Here is a 19,349-nt window from a genome sequence, read left to right as displayed (position 1 = left end):
TTCCACCAGACAACTAAAGTTGAACCTCTTATAGACCACAGTACCAATCTACACGCCCAGTCAAGCTATATGATATATGATCATATGAGCAAAAACCATGCAATCTCAGACACATCATCTCAATAGGGGGTAATTGTGACTGATGATTGAATGGTTGAAACCAGAAAATCTGTGATTGTCAATGACCAGACTGAACTAGATTTATGGTATTTCGTTCTGCATGCTACCCATAACATTAAACTCCTCTATGGGCTGAGAAAGTTCTCTCACCTGAATAAACTAAAACAATGATCAATAATGGTCAATAAAAAAAGCCTTTCTCAGTTCCTGAAAAGCGGACATTTTGGAGGTACGAGCTTTTCACCTGACAGCGACGATATTCACACACACACACACACACACACACACACACACACACACACACACACACACACACACACACACACACACACACACACACACACACACACACACACACACACACACACACACACACACACACACACACACACACACACACACACACACACACACACACACACACACACACACACACACACACACACACACAAGCCCATCCTAACATGTGTGAAAGCAGATGGTGAGGGCAGGGATTCAGCATGGCTTTGCTTTGCTTTAGGTGTTGCGGACAGCCAAGGCCTGTTCCAGCTCCTGTCTCCTCTGCTGGATCTGTCGGGGCAAACGAGAAGGAAAAAGCAATCAGTGTGTGATCAGAGGGAGACACCAGTTAGACCAGTTAGGCCGAATTCAGACCCAATCCGTGGAGATGTCTAGTAGTCTGGCGGGGTGGGCGGATCTCACTTCAAACCCCCCCCCCCTCCTTTCTGCCTTCTCCCCTTCAAAACAAGCATGTGTGCGAGCACACCAGCAGGCGTTCATTGACAAACTAACCGGGGGATTTTTATTGTGAAGAGAACAGATATGGCACCGCAATGGTGGAATGAGCTCCCCCCTTCGGTCAGGACGGCCGCATCACTGCCGATCTTTCAGCAAAGACTAAAAACACACATTTTCAGGCTCCACCTGGCCCCTTCTTGAACTAACATCTTTCTCTAAAAAAGAAGAAAAAAAAAAAAAAAAAACTTTACCACTCTATTCCTTCAAAAGTTGTAGCTGTCATAGATTATGTTGCATAGTTTTTGCTGTTGCTGTTTTTGTATTGATGAATGAATGAATGTCTGTAAATGTAATTGTTTTTGTTAGGTCTGTAATATTGTATGTAGTGAAATTGAACATGTTCTTGTATATTAATTATTTTTTGTTTAATGTACTGCAGAACAGGAACCTGCTGAAAACCAGTTTGTAACTGAGTCAGGCCAGTTAAATGTACATGTGAAATGTCATTTTTATCCCTTCCTGTATAAATAAAGTGAACTGAACTGAACTGAATAGTTGATTTCCCTATTGTTGACAAAATGTGTTACTGTAAGTCGCTTTGGATAAAAGCGTCTGCAAAATGACGTAATGTTATGTAAAAAGTATACCCGCAATTTTTTGAGAGAGAAGAGAAGAGGAGAGGAGAGAAGAGTGAAACAGAGCAGATCAGAGCAGAGCTGTGTGTGTGTGTGTGTGTGTGTGTGTGTGTGTGTGGGGGGGGGGGGCGTCTAGATTGGCCAGCGGAGCGTGACGTAGGGTTGCATCCCAGCACCAGCACCAGTGGCTCCTGCATTACATTACTGGCTTTCCTTGGGAAGCCAAGCAGGTCTGGCCTAGGATACCCCTTGGATGGGAAACTGGTGCTGGAAGTGGTGTTGGAGGACCAGTAGGAGGTGCTCTTCCCCTCTGGTCTGATGAATAATCTGATCTGATGAATAATCTCCCCAATGCCCCACGGCAGAGACAGGGACTCTGTCCTGTGAGTGAGCACCGTCCTTCGGATGAGACGTTAAACCGAGGTCCTGACTCTCTGTGGTCATTAAAGATCCCATCGGCACTCTTCACAAGAGTAGAGGTGTAACCTCGGTGCCCTGGCTACATTCCCACAGAGGCCTTTCTTCAATCATGGCCACCTAATCATCCCTTGTTACTTAATCGGCACATTCAGTCCTCAACTCTCCACCGTGAGAGCTGATGTTTGGTGAGCATTCTGGCGCAAACTGGCTGGCATGCATCACCCAGGTGGGTGCTACACATCAGTGGTGGATGAGTTGAGTTCCCTCCCCCTCCCTCCCCTGATATGTGAAGCGTTTTGAGTATCTACAAAAGGCGCTATATAAATCCAATCAATTATCCCCCAAAAGTTGGCTGGCTCTGAGCTCTCTCGCCGTATGACCTCTGCGTGTTTTTCACACATACCCCTACATCGCCCACTGCCGGGGCCGGACGGACTGCCCCCATTGACTATGAATGGAGCGCGCGAGGGCCAATGCGAGCGACGGATTGTATGTGAATGGGCCCTTAGCGGCCAGGTACGTTCCCTCACCTTGCAGTAGAAGTAGCGGCTGACCGCCTCCTGGGACCAGGGCTCGTGGTAAAACTCTGACCGCCTCTCCTCTTCGGGGTTCCCCACCACATCCGTCATCAACTACAGCCCAGGAGGAAATGCACCTGGTCATGTAATGTCATATAATATCGCATAGGACAAATGATATTTTGGTTGAGTACAATGATACATGTGGACACAGTGTTTGACATGGTTTCTTTCTTTCTTGATCAAGTTTTTTCACCCCCAACCGTTCTCTCCCCAATTGAAACTTGGCCAATTCCCCCTGCTGTCCCGGTCGTTGCTCCACCTCCTTGCTGGGGAGAGCCGTAGACTAGCACATGCTTTCTCCGGTAAATGTGCAGTCGCTAGCCGCTTCTTTTCAACTGAAAGAGAGGACTGTCTTTTTTTCTTGCTTTCTTTCTTGCTTTCTTTTGCCTTTATCTGACCTGATCTGCTTATGAAACTTTTCCTTCTATAAAACTCTGCAGCCTCTTGCAACATTAAAATCTTGATGTTTTTTTTATAGCTGCGACCAGCAGCTCTATAGGTCGCTCTGTCAGTCGGCTGGTGGGTTGGTTGGTTTGTCCACAAAAAGTTCACCATGCGTGCACAGTTTTCACCCTAGGAGGTTGAAATATAGAAGAGAAGGAGGTCAAGTGTGTGTGTGTGTGTGTGTGTGTGTGTGTGTGTGTGTGTGTGTGTGTGTGTGTGTGTGTGTGTGTGTGTGGGAGCGTGCATTTACCTCTACCCTGCAGGTAGAGGGTAGCAGAGGCACAGTAGGGTGGGCTGTTCCTGCCATCCTGCATTTTCGGAAATTTGCATGTAGTCGCAGCTATTGCAAATTCACGCTTGTTTTCGTATTGATTGCATTGTGTGATAATGTTGTGAAAGAAGTCACATGGGCGAGCATGTCTGCACTGTACTTTTAAATAGTCGTGTCAAACCTTTAGGTCTCGGCTCTGGGACTTGAGCCAGTCCTGGATGTAGCCCTTGGGATCTCTGGAGAAACTGAGCATGAAGTCCCTCTGGATCTTCAGCTGGTTGATGGACTCAATGGTCTCATGGATCTGAAAGAGCAACAGTCACACCCAAGTCAAGGGATGGAACAACCCCACCCACACACAACAACAACAACAAAATAAAACAATTACAATTGCAGCATCTACAGCTGAATTGTCCATAATCATGATAGAAATATCCAAATAAGAGCCTAAACCTAGTAGAACTGTTGCAAACAGAACTAAAATTAACACCAACTCTTGTGTCTACAAATATTGAATAAATAATTCTATAGGAAAAGCTGGCTTTATGCATTAACACCAACCCTCATGATGTCTACAAATATTGAATAAATAATTCTATAGGAAAAGCTGGCTTTCTGCATTAACACCAACCCTCATCATGTCTACAAATATTAAATAAATAATTCTATAAGAAAAGCTTTATGCATTTCAACTGTGGAGAAAAGAGTGGCATTGGTGGATAGAGAGACACGTCTCAGAGACAGATGTCATGTGTTCTGTCAAAGTTGAGCGAGACACTAACTCTCAATCATTGCAAGTTGGTCTGGATAAAAGTGTCATAAACTAAAATGCCAGATGCCTACTCAACTTTCAGATTTGTAACAGTTAGAGGAGGTGGAATTTATTGCAAACAGGCTGTTGCCGTAAAAGAGGCTTCGACAAAACATAACCAGGAGACTGTCTGTTCCCACAATTTGCACCTCAGTGTGACATCAGACTAGAATATCAAAGCACCTCAGTGTGACATCAGACTAGAATATCAAAGCACCTCAGTGTGACATCAGACTAGAATATCAAAGCACCTCAGTGTGACATCAGACTAGAATATCAAAGCACCTCAGTGTGACATCAGACTAGAATATCAAAGCACCTCAGTGTGACATCAGACTAGAATATCAAAGCACCTCAGTGTGACATCAGACTAGAATATCAAAGGGAGAGTGGAATGAGAGTAGAGTTTTTTCCACACAGCGGCGCTGTTGATCTCACCTTGTTGTCGAGGGAGGCGATCTCCTGCTGGTTGGCTGTGGAGAGGAGGAAGCTGCTCATCTGGCCCTTCAGGGGGTCCTCCACCTCCACGTCGATGTCGTAGCACGCCGTCTTCTTCTGGTCATTGGGGTCCACACTGAACGGAGGTGCCAAAGGAAAAAGATTGTGTTGGGGGAAAAAACAAACAGTTCAGCTTCAGACCGGAGGAAGTTATCCCGCTCCAATTCTATAATCACCTGCCTTCAGGCGGGACATCGGAGACAATCCTCCTATCATCGCTCATTATTTTCCCTGAGGTTCCCTTTCCTTTTTGACCAAGTTTTCCAGCTCGAAGTACAGACGTTTAGACGGAAGCATTTGAAAATTGCGAGAGCCAACCGTCTGTTTTAAGAGACTAATCTGCGTTACAAAGCATCCTGGCCAGCCTGTGTGAACTGGAGCTGCTGGCTGCTGAGTGCACTCTACCTCGGCCACTCTCTGTGCACTGGGAGGACAGCTTGGGGAGCCCATGCGCACGCCTCGATCTGAAACAACAATTCGGCTATTAAAGGCGGTGAGGACTAATAGCCTCCGGCTTCAGACAGTTTTATTATATAGTGTAGGCTGTTTGCACTGCCTGTTGTCACGTTGTAGCCTATTTTGATTTTAGAGAGCACAATGCATTTATTTAACTAGTGCAGTGCCCATTCCCCAGTTCGAGGTCGATTGGACAGACAGTCCAGGAGATACATGAAAGCCGTTATCTTATTGCACACACTGCAATTTCTCAGGTTCCCAGCAGCGCACGCGCCAAAATCGATCAGACGAACGGTTCTCAAGATAAACCGCTTTTTGTGTTGCCAGTAGGTGGTGCTATGACTATCCGTGTGTCCAAATTGCATGAAATGCGGCACTGCATCCGGTTTCCAAGCAGCGTTTGAAGTCAATCAGACAAATGGTTCTCGAGGTAAACTGCTTTTGTGTTGGCAGTAGGTGGCGCTATGTCGAATTGCACGAAATCTGGCACTGCAATACTTCGATTTCCCAGCAGCACACTACCCAAGTTTGAAGTCGATCAGATGAACGGTTCTCGAGATAGACTGCTTTTTGTGTTGCCAGTAGGTGGTGCCATGCAGAATTGCACGAAATTTGGCACCGCACTCTGTCTGTGTCCCAGCAGCCCACTCCCCAAGTTTGAAGTCGATCGGACGAATATTTCTTGAGATAAACCGCTGTTTGTGTTGCCAGTAGGTGGCACTATGACTATGCGCGTCTCCGAATTGCACAACATTTTGCACTGCATTCTATTCCAAAATCTAATCAGTTCATCCTTAAGGCCAAGTCGACGTTTGAGGCAAATTTGATGAAACTGCTGCGCGGCCTCGCCTGCCCTATTGGCGCATGCACAATGTCTCCCTCTCTCTCCCTCAGTCTCTCCCCCCCTCCTCTCTTTCTCCCCCTCTCTCTCTCCCTTTCACTCAGTCTCTCTCGTGTGTGTGTGTGTGTGTGTGTGTGTGTGTGTGTGTCACTGATGACATCATCAGCGATGTCACAATGATGTCACAATGCCTATGTATAATTTTATCTGTTTTTTTGGGAAGTTATTGAAACCCCACTTATGGAAATGTATAAAGAATGTATTGACAAGGAGGAAATGACATCGACAATGAAACAGGGATTAATTAGTTTAATTCCTAAACCAAACAAAGACTCTCTTTCTATTGAAAACTGGAGACCGATCACACTTATAAATGTGGATTATAAATTATTTGCACTTGTATTTGCCAGACGCCTGAAAAAAAACCTTGGAGAAATTATAAATGAAACCCAAACGGATTTCATGGCTAATCGTCATATAAGTAACAATATAAGATTGGTTATGGATATACCGGTACTTGACTACTCAGAGTATGTAGAATCACAGGCGGTCATTGTATTTCTTGACTTTTATAAAGCGTTTGATACAGTAGAACACTCATTTATATATAAGGTTTTAGATTTGTTTGGGTTTGGGCGAAAATTTATTTCAGTAGTCAAAATGTTATACAAGGACATCAATAGTAGTGTAATGATCTATCCCAATACCTCAAAAAGATTTTCTGTTAATAGATCGGTGCGTCAAGGTTGTCCAATTTCTCCATTTTTATTTTTAATCGTCACAGAATTACTTTCTTTAAAGATTTTGAACAGTCCCAATATAAATGGTTTATCTATATTTCAGAGGGAAATTCGAATTACACAACTAGCAGATGATACGGCCTTATTTCTGAGAGATAAACACCAAATTCAACCATCTATTCAACTTATTAAAGAATTTTCGAAGGCTTCAGGGTTGCACCTTAATATAGGGAAATGTGGAATCTTGACCTTATATGATACAGATGAGGTAAGCATATCCAACATTCCAGTGAAAAAAACAGTTAAATATTTGGGTATTGATGTAACTAAAGATATGTTAACTAGACAACAACTAAACTTTCTTCCTAGAATCAAAAAGACAAAAAATATTATGAATATGTGGCTTCAACGTGATCTATCTATTTTTGGTAGAGTTCTTTTAAACCAAGGCGGAAGGTATTTCAAGACTTGTTTATCCAGCCCTTTCATTGTTTGTCCAAGACTCAACATCTAAGGAAATCAACAGCATACTCACAAATTTTGCTTGGAAAAATAAACACCACCACTTAAAAAAAGAAATACTTTCTGGAAACAGGAAGGAGGGTGGATTTGAACTGATAGATTTTATTGATTTGAATAATACATTTAAAGTGAAATGGATTAAGCAATGTCTGCAAGCCCCTGAGTCTATTTGGTATTTTATTCCAAACAAGATTTTCAAAAATGTTGGTGGTCTCTATTTTCTACTTTCCTGTAACTTTAACATCACAAAACTACCTATAAAGTTGTCTAAGTTTTACCAACAGGCCCTCCTAGCATGGAAATTATGTTATGTACATAACTTCTCCCCACACAAAACCATCATATGGAATAATGGAGACATTCTTGTGAGGAAAAAATCTATCTTTAAGCAAAGCTGGATTGATAAAGATATTATTTTTGTAAGTGATCTTTTTGATGCAAACGGTTTATTATTTAGCTATGAGCATTTCCTCCTGCGTAAAGCTTTTCCAGTAACAAGCAAGGAATTCAACTATGTGATGAAAGCCATCCCTAACGGTCTTTCCCATCTAATGAAAACGCATCTTCAATATCAAGAAGTATTGCGATTGGAAACCCTTTTGAAGATAAATGGTATTGACATTTTGAATGCTAAATGTAACAATAAACATATCCGTAATGCTTTCTATGAAAAAAAGAAAATTACTCCTAGAGGGAAGGCTTACTGGAACAGTATTTTAGCTGACATTGACTGGCAGAGAGCATGGCTTTCACCACATAGATTCTGTATCAATAATAAGATTAAAGAAGTACACATCAAAATTTTGCACAGTATGTATCCAACAAACCTGTATTTTTCAAAATTTTTAGAAGTAGATAACAAATGTAATTTTTGCAGTGTTGACCCTGAAACTTTTGTTCATTTATTTTACCATTGTTTGCACTCACTTGCGTTCTGGACTCAAATGCAGGATTACATTCTAAGGAAAACTAAATATAACATCAGGATTGAATGTATACATGTCATTACCTACCGTACTTTGATCATGAGAATAGTATAATTGAATTCATTGTTAACCTGTGGATTTTATATGGTAAATTTCATATACATAAGGCCAGAGTGCTAAAATCTTCCCCCAATTTCATAAGGTTTCTTTGTGAGTTTAATGATTACATTAGGACTCTTAAACGTATAGATGGTAATAAGAGTAATAAAACTGTCAAATTATATTGTGAACTATTTAAAGAGGAATAATTTGTTTTTGTTTTCACTTTTGTCATTGCTACTTGATTCTCGACTGTAATTTGTACCATCATACTTGTCCATCTTAATTTATCTTCTGTAATGAGCACATGTCTGTTCCAATATTCAATGTTCTCTTGTCTGTTTGAATAATAAAAAAATAAAAAAAAATAAAAACTGCCTATGTATGACATCACTGATGACATTAGCACTGATGACATCATCACTGAACTAATAGCCTCAGCCTTAAGGCAATCAGCCTTAGGGCAATTCATCTGCCCTAATTAAAAAAGGTCACCCGCACGGGTGCTCTTTATGCCCCCTGAAAGTTTCAGTCCGATCGCACGTAAAACGGCATAGCTGTGGCCAGCCAAAATTCTTGAAACAGACAGAGAAACAGAGTCCACATTGCCAAATGTATATAAAGCCGTTTTCACACATGCGCTTTATACCGGGAAATGACCAGAAAGCGGTGTAATGCCATCATGTTTGAAAGTGGTTTTCCGGGATAAGCGCGCCCCCGTCATCGCGGACATTTCACAACTTTGGAGCTTGTCATAAGAGCGGTATGTCTGCTTCATGTGTGGGCGTGCCGATTTCCCCCCCTCCCCTCTCTGCTCGCTCTCTGGCCAGTCCTTCAGTCCTCCGCAGCAGCCCGACACACAGGACAGATACAGCGAAAATGGCAGCGGCTTGATCTAAAATGACCTAAAATGGGAGCTGAACATCAGAGCTCTCACCAAGAAGGCACAGCAGAGGATGTACTTTGTGCGGCAGCTGAAGAAATTCAAAGTGCCAAAGGCCACGATGGTGCACGTCTACTCCTCCATCGTTGAGTCCATCCTCACCTCCTCCATCACCGTCTGGTAAGGATACCAGAGTGGATAATCGGATGCAACCTGCCATTCCTCCAAGACCTGCACGCAGCCAGGACACTGAAGCGGTCTCGCAAAATCATGGCTGACCCCTCCCACCCTGGCCACAAACTCTTTAAGACACTCCCCCACGGCAAGAGACTGAGGTCTGCCAAGACCAGAACCACCCGCCACAAGACCAGCTTCTTCCCAACCGCCAACAGCCTCACCAACAAGGCCCGGAAACCCCTTCCGCCAAGGGCCTCACAAACAACCCCCCCCCCCCCCCCCCATAAAACTGGAACTCATACTGTATCTAATTTAATGCCTGTCTAACTGGGACTGGTAAATTGATGTAAATTCCCTGCACATTAATGCCTATTTAACCTAGCCTGTAAATTTCATGTACATTCAATGTAAATTCATATTTATCATCCACAGAACACTTCACCACTCATGTACATATTGTATATATTGACTGGATTTGATTCGATTTAATTGCACTTGCAACCTTGCGATTGCCGTTAGTTATCTTCCTACTTCTTATCCCTGTATATTGATGTAACTGCTACGCTGCATACAGACACTAAGACAAATTCCTCGTATGTAACTTGCATACTGTGGCAATAAAAGTGATTCTGATTCTGATTCTGGTAGAGAAAGCAAATGCACGAAGCGAAATGTGGAAGTATTTTGCTTACGTTGCTGACAGCGAAGGCAAGCCCCTGGACACATCAAACGAAGCAAGTCTGTAAAAAGTGCTTCAACGCGACGCAGGTGAACGGATAAACATCGAACCAGCCAGGCTATTTCTCTCAGACAGGGATCCCAACTTCTTCAAAGATTTCAGTTCAAAGACTGGTTAGCGAATGTGAAGGATACAACATACATGCCCTCTTAAGTCAAACGAGTGTGATTTATTGTGTGACAAGCGAACTTATTTCACCATCAGAGTTTTGCCGACCCCCAAAATAAGGACGATTCAACCATCCAAGTGCACACGTCACTCCCCACCCGCTCTGCAGTGCCCCCCCCCCCCCCTTTCCTCAAATACAGGTCTTTTCGCTGCTGTTTTTCCACATGTGATCCCTCAGGTGTGAAGGGAAATTCTGGGAAATAGCCAGTCTTGATATACAGGTAATTTCCCTGTCTATATGTGTGAAAACAGCTTAAGATAGATAGATAGAGATAGATAGATAGATGATAGACATCGCCGGCGGAGGCATAAAAACTTGCACAACATACAACTATGTTCAGCATGTAGGAATGCACTCTACCTGATGACATGGTTGATGACGATGGGGTCAGGAGGCAAGAGGAGGTTGGTGAGGCGCTGGGGGATTTCAGAGAACTTCAGCCGAGGACAGTCAAAAATCTGCACAGGGTAAAAATACAGAAAATATATTTTTCCATGCTTAAAATAAACAAAATATCTACTGCAGAATTAGACAAATTTGCTGCTTATGTTGCAATTTGACAAACATTTTAGATTTTCACTGCAACTTGAATTGTAGAAGAATAACCTTTTTTTAGGAAGTAGTCTATAGCTTCCAGTAGTGATTTGGAGATTGCTGTGATTGCTACCTTTTGAGTAGGGCTACACTAATAGTATGGGGGGGGGGGTATATATATTATGAGCGACAGTGATACTATTATCTAAGTCTATGAACTAGCAGTGAGGCACTTGAAGCACCCTGTACATGTACCTGCTGGAAGTACTTGTCACAGTTGATGTACTCCTTGTCATGGGAGTCCTGCAGCTTGTTGGTCTTGACGTACTGCCAGAGGGCCTGGATGATGCAGGACCGGGTCTGAGTGTGGATGCCCAGCAGGCGAGCCAGGCGAGGGTCCAGTTTGAACTGTGGAGGCTGTGGAGAGAGAGAGAGGATATAATCCCATTACAGCAACTAGAGCAGCGCTTTACCTCAGAACAATGATGCATCAAACAATGTGACCGAGACAGACAGCCTCGGAGAGCTCGCAAGAGCCCAATGACACAGCGCATGCTGGGGGGGGGGGGGTTTGTCTGTTTGCTGGCTTCAAATGCATTTTTAAACATCTCATCTCTGACAGACAACTGAGTTTATTTATGGTTGATAAATCCATATTACATGATAAGATCTGAACATAATGAGCCCTAAGCAGCACCAACCCCAAACTCAGAAAACAGCAAAATGGCAATATTTAAGATTTGTTCATCTGTTAGATGCTTACAATTATGCACATAAGACCCTAAATTACATATTTAGGAGGGTTTTGTGGATTTTTGTTGCCAGGGTCTTTAATACACTCCACCAGCTCGGGAATAGATGTTGAGTTGAAAAGGCAGTCTTAACTGTGCTATAATGATTCTGTAGACCTGAAGTTCCCAACATGTTAACTCGGGAACCCTCCCGTACAGGTGTAACAGGTGTGTGTATTCAGAGTGGTGAACAGTTCAATCAAAGAACTATTTCCCCCTTTAAAAGGTTATTTCAGAGTCCAAAAACGATTCAGGATTGCACAAGAGATTGTTGAAGCCATACACCACAGCAAAGCCACTCAGGTAAGACCAAGGGCTCTTAAAGTCGAACTGAACACGTTCGTCGCGTGCGTCAGAGTCCGTTTCATACTGAGAACATAATTTGTCTGAGATGACAGGTTGAGAGGCGGGTCATAGTATCATGTCGATGATTTTATTTGACAATTCTGGGGACTGGATTGGGCTTTGGCCAATCCTGGCGTGTTCCGCCTCCAAATCGAGTGGGATTCAGCGTGTTGTGGCGCTCTCCTCGGGAAGAGCCTGCGTCTGACGCGAAGTTAGTGGCTGAGTGGAGCTCAGCGAGCCGCAGGCAGCCAGCTGCCTTCGTGTTGCCGAGCGGAGAGTGCAGCCCGTCGGCCTGGAATCTCCGAGGTGCGACCCCTGACAACCAGCAGGCTCTCGGAGGCGCGCGCCATTATCGCTATTGCAGTAAATAATATTCCTGGAATGCAAGTTTTAACGAGCCAGTTACATTTCTTTGCATTCTTAGACATTACAATTTGATTTGGTTTGCATAATTGGTCAAGTTAGTAGTTAGTTTATGGGCTAGAAATTCTGCCAGATGACAGGCACTAGGTGCCATTTTCCCCTTCATTTGGAAGAGAAAATTATCCTGAAATGAAGATTTGATTGACAGCTGCCATGTCGTGATATGATTGTGATATGATTGTGACAGAGCGATTCCAAAGAGTTGAATCGAGCGACAGAGAGAAAAATAAATATCTCAGTGTGAACACAGCTTTACTTGTCCTGCGATCCAGACTTAAAAAACCTGAGGTGACTGTGCCTTTTCAGGTTGAGCTTCAACCCTATGGAATCGCCTCCCTCTATCTGTTAGACTGGGAGATTCATTTCCCCTTTTTAAATCACTTCAAACCCATTTCTTTAAACAGGCATTTTATTCATGTTGATTTTATTGGGTTTTAGCATTTAACTTATTTACTTTTTTATTTTACTTTATTATTTTTACTTTTTTATTTGACTTATTTCGAGGTACTACACGGGGTACTTGAGAGAAAGGGGAAAATGGAAACATGTAAGAATAAATCATGAGAATAAATGAAACGTTAAAATAAATCTGCTCAAGAGGCACTAATTGTAACTCTTTCATTCCATTTCTTATTTTGTAATGTTATATATTCTTCAAAAGATAGGTTATCATTCATTTATTGCATCATCTGCTATAGTTTTCTCTTGCAGTTTTCTAAGCTAAATGTTGTAGACGGGTAAAGGAGGTAGTTGGAGTCATAAATCAGGGAAAGGGGGTACTGAAGCCAAAAAGGTTTGAGAACCACTGCTATACTGTCGCACCACTAATCTGCACTTTATGTTGTCCATGTTTTCTTTCATTGCCCGTTTTCCATGCATCTGTTTTAATTCTGCTTGTTTGGTTGTCTCTTGCGTCATTTTATCTTTTTATTTGTTATTTCTAACCTGCCCCTTGTTTTATGTCCTGTTGTAAGGCACTTTGTAACTCCTGTTTTGAAAAGCCCCATAATAAAGTGTCACCAAATGCAGATTTCACAGATGAGCTCCTGCTCTCTGTGTTCATCAGTGAGATGATCTGCAGTAGTTTGGTTGGGCACATGATATAGATAGAGAACTGCTGTAGACTCAGAGCTACAAGGGCCTCCTGCTCAGACACTGGAGTTGTGACTGGTGGCTGTGTGGCGCCCTCACCTGGTAGTCCAGCATCAGCAGCAGGGTGCAGCGCACACTCACATCCCCTGGCCTCTTCACCTGGAAGCCGTCTGTCTCCTGGGTGGTGCCGGTGCGGTGCCACTGATGGAGCATCATAAACACACAGTGACTACACTCTCCAAACACACACTGACGGAGCATCACACAAACACACTGACTACACACTCAGCCCAAACACACACACACACACACACACACACACACACAGACACACACACACACACACACACACACACACACACACTTTGTAACCTTGTGTTTTAAAAGGTGCTATATAAATAAAGTATTACTTACTTACTTACTTACTTACACACACACACACACACACACACACACACACACACACACACACACACACACACACACACACACACACACACACACACACACACACACACACACACACACACACACACACACACACACACACACACACACACACACACACACACACACACACACACACACACACACACACACACACACACAGTGACTATACACTCCAAACAGACACTGACACAGCCATCACACAAACCACCAGGAGATTTAAACTACCAGGACCAGGAGATTTAACTGCCAGGACCAGGAGATTTAACTGCCAGGACCAGGAGATTTAACTGCCAGGACCAGGAGATTTAACTGCCAGGACCAGGAGATTTAACTGCCAGGACCAGGAGATTTAACTGCCAGGACCAGGAGATTTGACTGCCAGGACCAGGAGATTTAACTGCCAGGACCAGGAGATTTAAACTGCCTGGACCAGGAGATTTAACTGCCAGGATCAGGAGATTTAAACTACCAGGACCAGGAGATTTAACTGGCAGGACCAGGAGATTTAACTGCTAGGATCAGGAGATTTAAACTACCAGGACCAGGAGATTTAAACTGCCTGGACCAGGAGATTTAACTGCCAGGACCAGGAGATTTAACTGCCAGGACCAGGAGATTTAACTGCCAGGACCAGGAGATTTAAACTGCCTGGACCAGGAGATTTAACTGCCAGGATCAGGAGATTTAAACTACCAGGACCAGGAGATTTAACTGCCAGGACCAGGAGATTTAAACTGCCTGGACCAGGAGATTTAACTGCCAGGACCAGGAGATTTAACTGCCAGGACCAGGAGATTTAACTGCCAGGACCAGGAGATTTAACTGCCAGGACCAGGAGATTTAACTGGCAGGACCAGGAGATTTAACTGGCAGGACCAGGAGATTTAAACTACCAGGACCAGGAGATTTAAACTACCAGGACCAGGAGATTTAAACTGCCAGGACCAGGAGATTTAAACTGCCAGGACCAGGAGATTTAAACTGCCAGGACCAGGAGATTTAAACTGCCTGGACCAGGACCAGGAGATTTCACACAATTTCCAAAGACATAGAGCACAAAATCATGTGACTACACTTGCAGCTAGCAGCCTTCATCTTGACCTTTTTGTAATCAGTGGTTTTGCAAGGAGAGAAATCATTGTAAAGGAAAAGTGGCCATGCATGGCATGCTAAGAAAGCCAGATAGCAAAAGGTTGACTGTGGCCGTTTGAGCTGAAAGTTATCACATGCAGAATCACACAATCAGCGGAGACATTTTGGAGCCAAACAGCAGCACGGCTTATCAAATGGGGAGTGCATATAATCAGCCTGGACAAACACATGACATTCTGTGTTCTAGTCTCTCTCTTGAGATATATATTAACCCCACATGACATTTGATGTGCATCTGTGTTGTATGTAAAGTGGTCAGCAGCTGAAAAGAAAAGCTCTTCAAACAGCATCCAGCAGTAGGCCTGCAGTGCATTGTGGGATGCAATATAGAAGGATACTTTCCTCCACCAATTACTGCCTCAGAACAGATAAGTATTGATTGTAGCTCAAGGTAGAGAAAAATATATTTTGATGGAAAATCATTCAAAGCAAAGCAACTGAGTGCCTCGCTAAAATACCGTCTTAAAAGGAGAAACCTTGACAAGTCATAATTCTCACTCTGAAACTCCTAAAGTGTTTTTTTTTTAAGTCAATACATTTTGTGAAGCTACAAAGTGAAGGGCAGCTAATGGTTGTTATTCATATGTGAGAGCTCTCACACTCCAGTGTTACAGCAAGCTTTCAGTGTGTTTGAGGAAAATAAAAACCTTTCCACTTTCTATTGTTACAGAGGATCAAGTATTAAAAACAAAGAGTGGGCAGTCCTCTCACTTTCAATCTTTGTTATTCTTTATTTAGCCCGACTACTGAAGACACAGGAGGGAAAGTTCTGGTGGGATTTGACCCTCGGCCTGTTGGGTACATTTCGTTGCCCATTTAACCACGTGGCACACAGTAACAATATTCAATCAACCCCCCTGCTGGTTAAAAGTTCCCACACATAGACTGTAAAAAAGAGATGGATGCAGTGAGTGTGACGTCACCCATAGATCTCTGAGCTCTCGTTTTGAAGCCTCTAGTTTGGCAGTTTGGCTGTCGTCATCGAGGTTTTTTGGAGCCAGAAGTGACCATATTTGGACGAGAGGGGTTTTCCCAGAGCCGCCTGCTATTGGTCTGTGATCGGCGAGCTGGACAGGCGACCTGTCAATCATGAACTACAGTTTTTGGTACTTCTGCATTGGCCTCAAGTTTCACTACCGGAACTCCCCCCTGAGGCCCACACAATCATAGCTGATCTGTTTTTTACCATTATCGATTGCCTTCACAGGTAAACTGACTGACTGAATGATTGCTCTTATCTGCTGTGCTGAATTGCGCATCAAAAAATGCCAGTTATTACTAGTAGATGTGATCTCAAATGAAAGCCTTTTCAGTTATCCAGAAGTGAATGTTATCCACATAGGCTAAGGCTAAACATATCAAAATACCATATAAAAATGCAACTATGTGCCAACCATCTGGACCTACTAAACCACACAAGTAGTGAAGAGCAAGGCAAGCAGTTATGTTAGTGCTTGCAGCTAAAAGTATAAAATAAAATACAAAGGAGAGTCAATCAGAGAGGGTCGTAATATAACACTAATGACTACTTTTGAAGGGTTGCATTGCAGAATGCTGTTTATCCATTTTTCCTAAATAGATAAACAGCGATATTTCCAAAACGCTGATGGTTGTATCCCCAAAACATTAACTGAACTGGTTTAGCCTGGATGCTTCTGGTTGGCATCGTGACATACAACAGTGATTTCCTCTGCTGAAAAATACACCCAGTCCCAATGAGTGCTGAGGGGGACTGACGATTATCCAATCAGTGCCCCCACGGGCGGGACTAACAACATTGTCAAGCTGTTGTCAAGTGTGCCGGACCTAACAACAATGGCGACCGTATAGACGAGATAGACCAGGGGTGCCCAAATTCTTTCCCATGAAGGGCCAAAACTCAATCTGGGTGGAGGGCCGAGGGCCAAAAATAAACGTTGTGGAATTACATTAAAATGTATTGTGTTTTATAGAAAATTAACATTCTAAATCTAAAATAACATTTCAATATAATAATCTACTTTTTATCTGTTTGGTAATTGTAATAATTTGCAATTGGTTATATATATTTAAAAAAACATCTGCATTTGTGGGGAGCTTAAACATTTAATCAGTAAACACCCCGTTAAAAACAGTTGTATTTTCCACCTTTGTAATCAAGAGAGAAATTTGACTTAATTCACAACTTGAAAAATCCTCAAGGTCCTTTGAAAATCAGTTTTATTGTCCATCTTTTGTAAACAATTTGCCATGACAATTTGACAAAAACATGCAATATCCTGTTTGCTGGGGGGGGGGTATTCCCCTATGGAAATAGGTTACTGAAGAAGGAAATGGAGTGTAACAAGTTGCCAATTCAGTCTGATATTAGGCTAAAATGGCTGGCTGGCTGCCATCATGCTGTAAGAGTAGGTGTAAGGTTATGGTGACTGTCATTTGGAGATAGTGATTTTGGTGGCACTGACTTCCACCAGGTGGAGATAAACTCTTTGTTAGCATAGAAGGTGTGGTGGTGGTTTTGGTGGCACTGACCTCCACCAGGTGGTTGTCAGGACCGTACAGGTCTTTATCCAGCTCGATCACCAGGCTCTTAAAAAATGACGAGAACTTCCTCTTCTGCTTCCCGGGCTGTGGAGCGGATGGAGAATGTTGCCCAATTAATTTCCAAATCAAACAAACACAACACACACACACACATACACACACACACACACACACACACACACACACACACACACACACACACACACACACACACACACACACACACACACACACACACACACACACACACACACACACACACACACACACACACACACACACACACACACACACACACACGTTAACCCTTGTCGCTGCTGCTTGGATCACAGCAACATTTCTCATCAAGAAACCACAGAGGACGAATGAGATCAGAGACGAAAGTGCGAGACAAGACATTCTCAGGGTCCACTTCCTCAGAGCTCAAGCAGAAATATTTGTGGTTTGTGAAACCTAAGTGCTTCCAACCACTGTGAAATGACGGCCTTGCCCCGGACTACTGAGAACATCAGAGCATTTGAAGAGAAGCTTACTGTGCAAAACAAATGTAAGATCATTCTGGTTTCATGCTGCATCTATAATTTCTCTAAACATTCTTCAAAACACCGATTGCTCGTTTACATTCTGCGCCAACTGATGGTTTTCCGTCTGAAGTGGTTGGGGCGAAGCCGTGTTATCCGTCGTTACTGCGCATGACTGTGGGCCAGAAACCAGCCAGAGAGGCTCCTGGATCAAATGGGAGATTATGATCTCAGTTATTTTTTCAGAAGACACATCTTTGACTCGCAACAAACTCATCAGCAAGAGATGGTGAAGCACTGGTCTACTGGTCTAGCCTCACCACTTACATTTAAGTTGCGAGCCAAATTTCAGATTTTTATTAATTTCTCTCTCTCTTTTTTTAGTCCTATATGCTTTTTAAACAAGTTTAAACCAGTGATGCTCATCAAGTTACAAGAATCTAAATTTGAACTGTATGAAATATGAAATAAAAAAGCAGAATTTTCTTGAATTAAATAAAAAGGCTTATCTTGAATGACAGGTATATACAACTTAAGCTGGTGATGCTCTTTTCTGAATGGTCTCTAGTTTGTGGTTGTAAAGTTTCATGAGGCTAGGATTATCTTAGAGATCACAGTAGGTCATTTTATACAGTGAGGTCAAGTTTAGAAAAATGGTCTCACTAAAATGACATGGCTACTATGGAGACTAACATCATCACACATTAATACAACTGGGCTCAGGGCTCTATCGTCACAATTTTGCGCTGGAATAGCCACGCGCGAAGCCCTAATTGTGGGCGTGTGTGGGCTATAACATACACATTTAAAAATATTAGTTTCTTTAATAGGGTAGGGATGTGTGAGATTTTAATTCTAGCCTATTTCAATAGTCTATATCAGAATTGTCCACTTGGGTTAAGCTATTGACTGCGGTCATCCGCGCTGTGGAGAAGCTGGTCTTGCATGCGTGTAATTGCAGGGACACAACTTTCTCAAAAGTAATTATAGCCTACACCTAACACCAGAGAACTGTAACATAATCGGGAATTATGTAGCCTAATAAAACCATGAAAAACGAATTCTCATTTTCAAATCAAGGTGTGTTTTTTCTGCAATGTAGGCTATAGTTGAAAATAAATGTGGCATTCTGAAGAGGCAGGGGAGTGTGCGCATGCACAAGGTTTTGGAGAGAGAGGGACCATGCTGTGCATAATGTATCCAAGCGAGGATTTCCTTCACTGCGTGGAGAATACTGCGTGCGCTTAAGCGCAGTGGGGTTTTTAGCGCTAAGACCTGCTATTAGGTGGCACCCAAGGACATTTTTCTTAACACATTGCGCAAACGCACAAACGCCTGGGTTGGCATGGGCGACGCCCAAACCTGTGTTTACGCTCGGAACCTGGCGCTGGTATCTTGGCCAGAGTGCAAAATGACGCTTGTGGGAGGCAGACGATAGCATTTGAGGC

General features: G+C 43.0%; 1 protein-coding gene across 1 annotated transcript in view; it reads right to left on the bottom strand.

The window, feature by feature from the left end:
* Positions 1–577: 577 nt before the first annotated feature.
* smarcd3b (SWI/SNF related BAF chromatin remodeling complex subunit D3b) overlaps positions 578–19,349 on the bottom strand; it is a gene marked incomplete at its 5' end in the record, with an annotated part of 63,129 nt that continues 44,357 nt past the window's right edge. Inside the window, 8 exons of the mRNA XM_083658026.1 lie at positions 578–690; positions 2,444–2,545; positions 3,391–3,513; positions 4,459–4,594; positions 10,431–10,528; positions 10,860–11,021; positions 13,355–13,456; positions 17,369–17,464. Of these exons, the coding sequence (XP_083514152.1) occupies positions 637–690; positions 2,444–2,545; positions 3,391–3,513; positions 4,459–4,594; positions 10,431–10,528; positions 10,860–11,021; positions 13,355–13,456; positions 17,369–17,464 (873 nt within the window). The 3' untranslated portion in view covers positions 578–636. The remainder of the gene's footprint in view (positions 691–2,443; positions 2,546–3,390; positions 3,514–4,458; positions 4,595–10,430; positions 10,529–10,859; positions 11,022–13,354; positions 13,457–17,368; positions 17,465–19,349) is intronic.

This window comes from Poromitra crassiceps (genome assembly GCF_964638095.1).
Source record: "Poromitra crassiceps genome assembly, chromosome: 2".
Taxonomy (NCBI): domain Eukaryota; kingdom Metazoa; phylum Chordata; class Actinopteri; order Beryciformes; family Melamphaidae; genus Poromitra; species Poromitra crassiceps.
The sequence above is the reverse complement of the archived record's forward strand: the minus strand, read 5'-3'. Positions and strand labels throughout refer to the sequence as shown.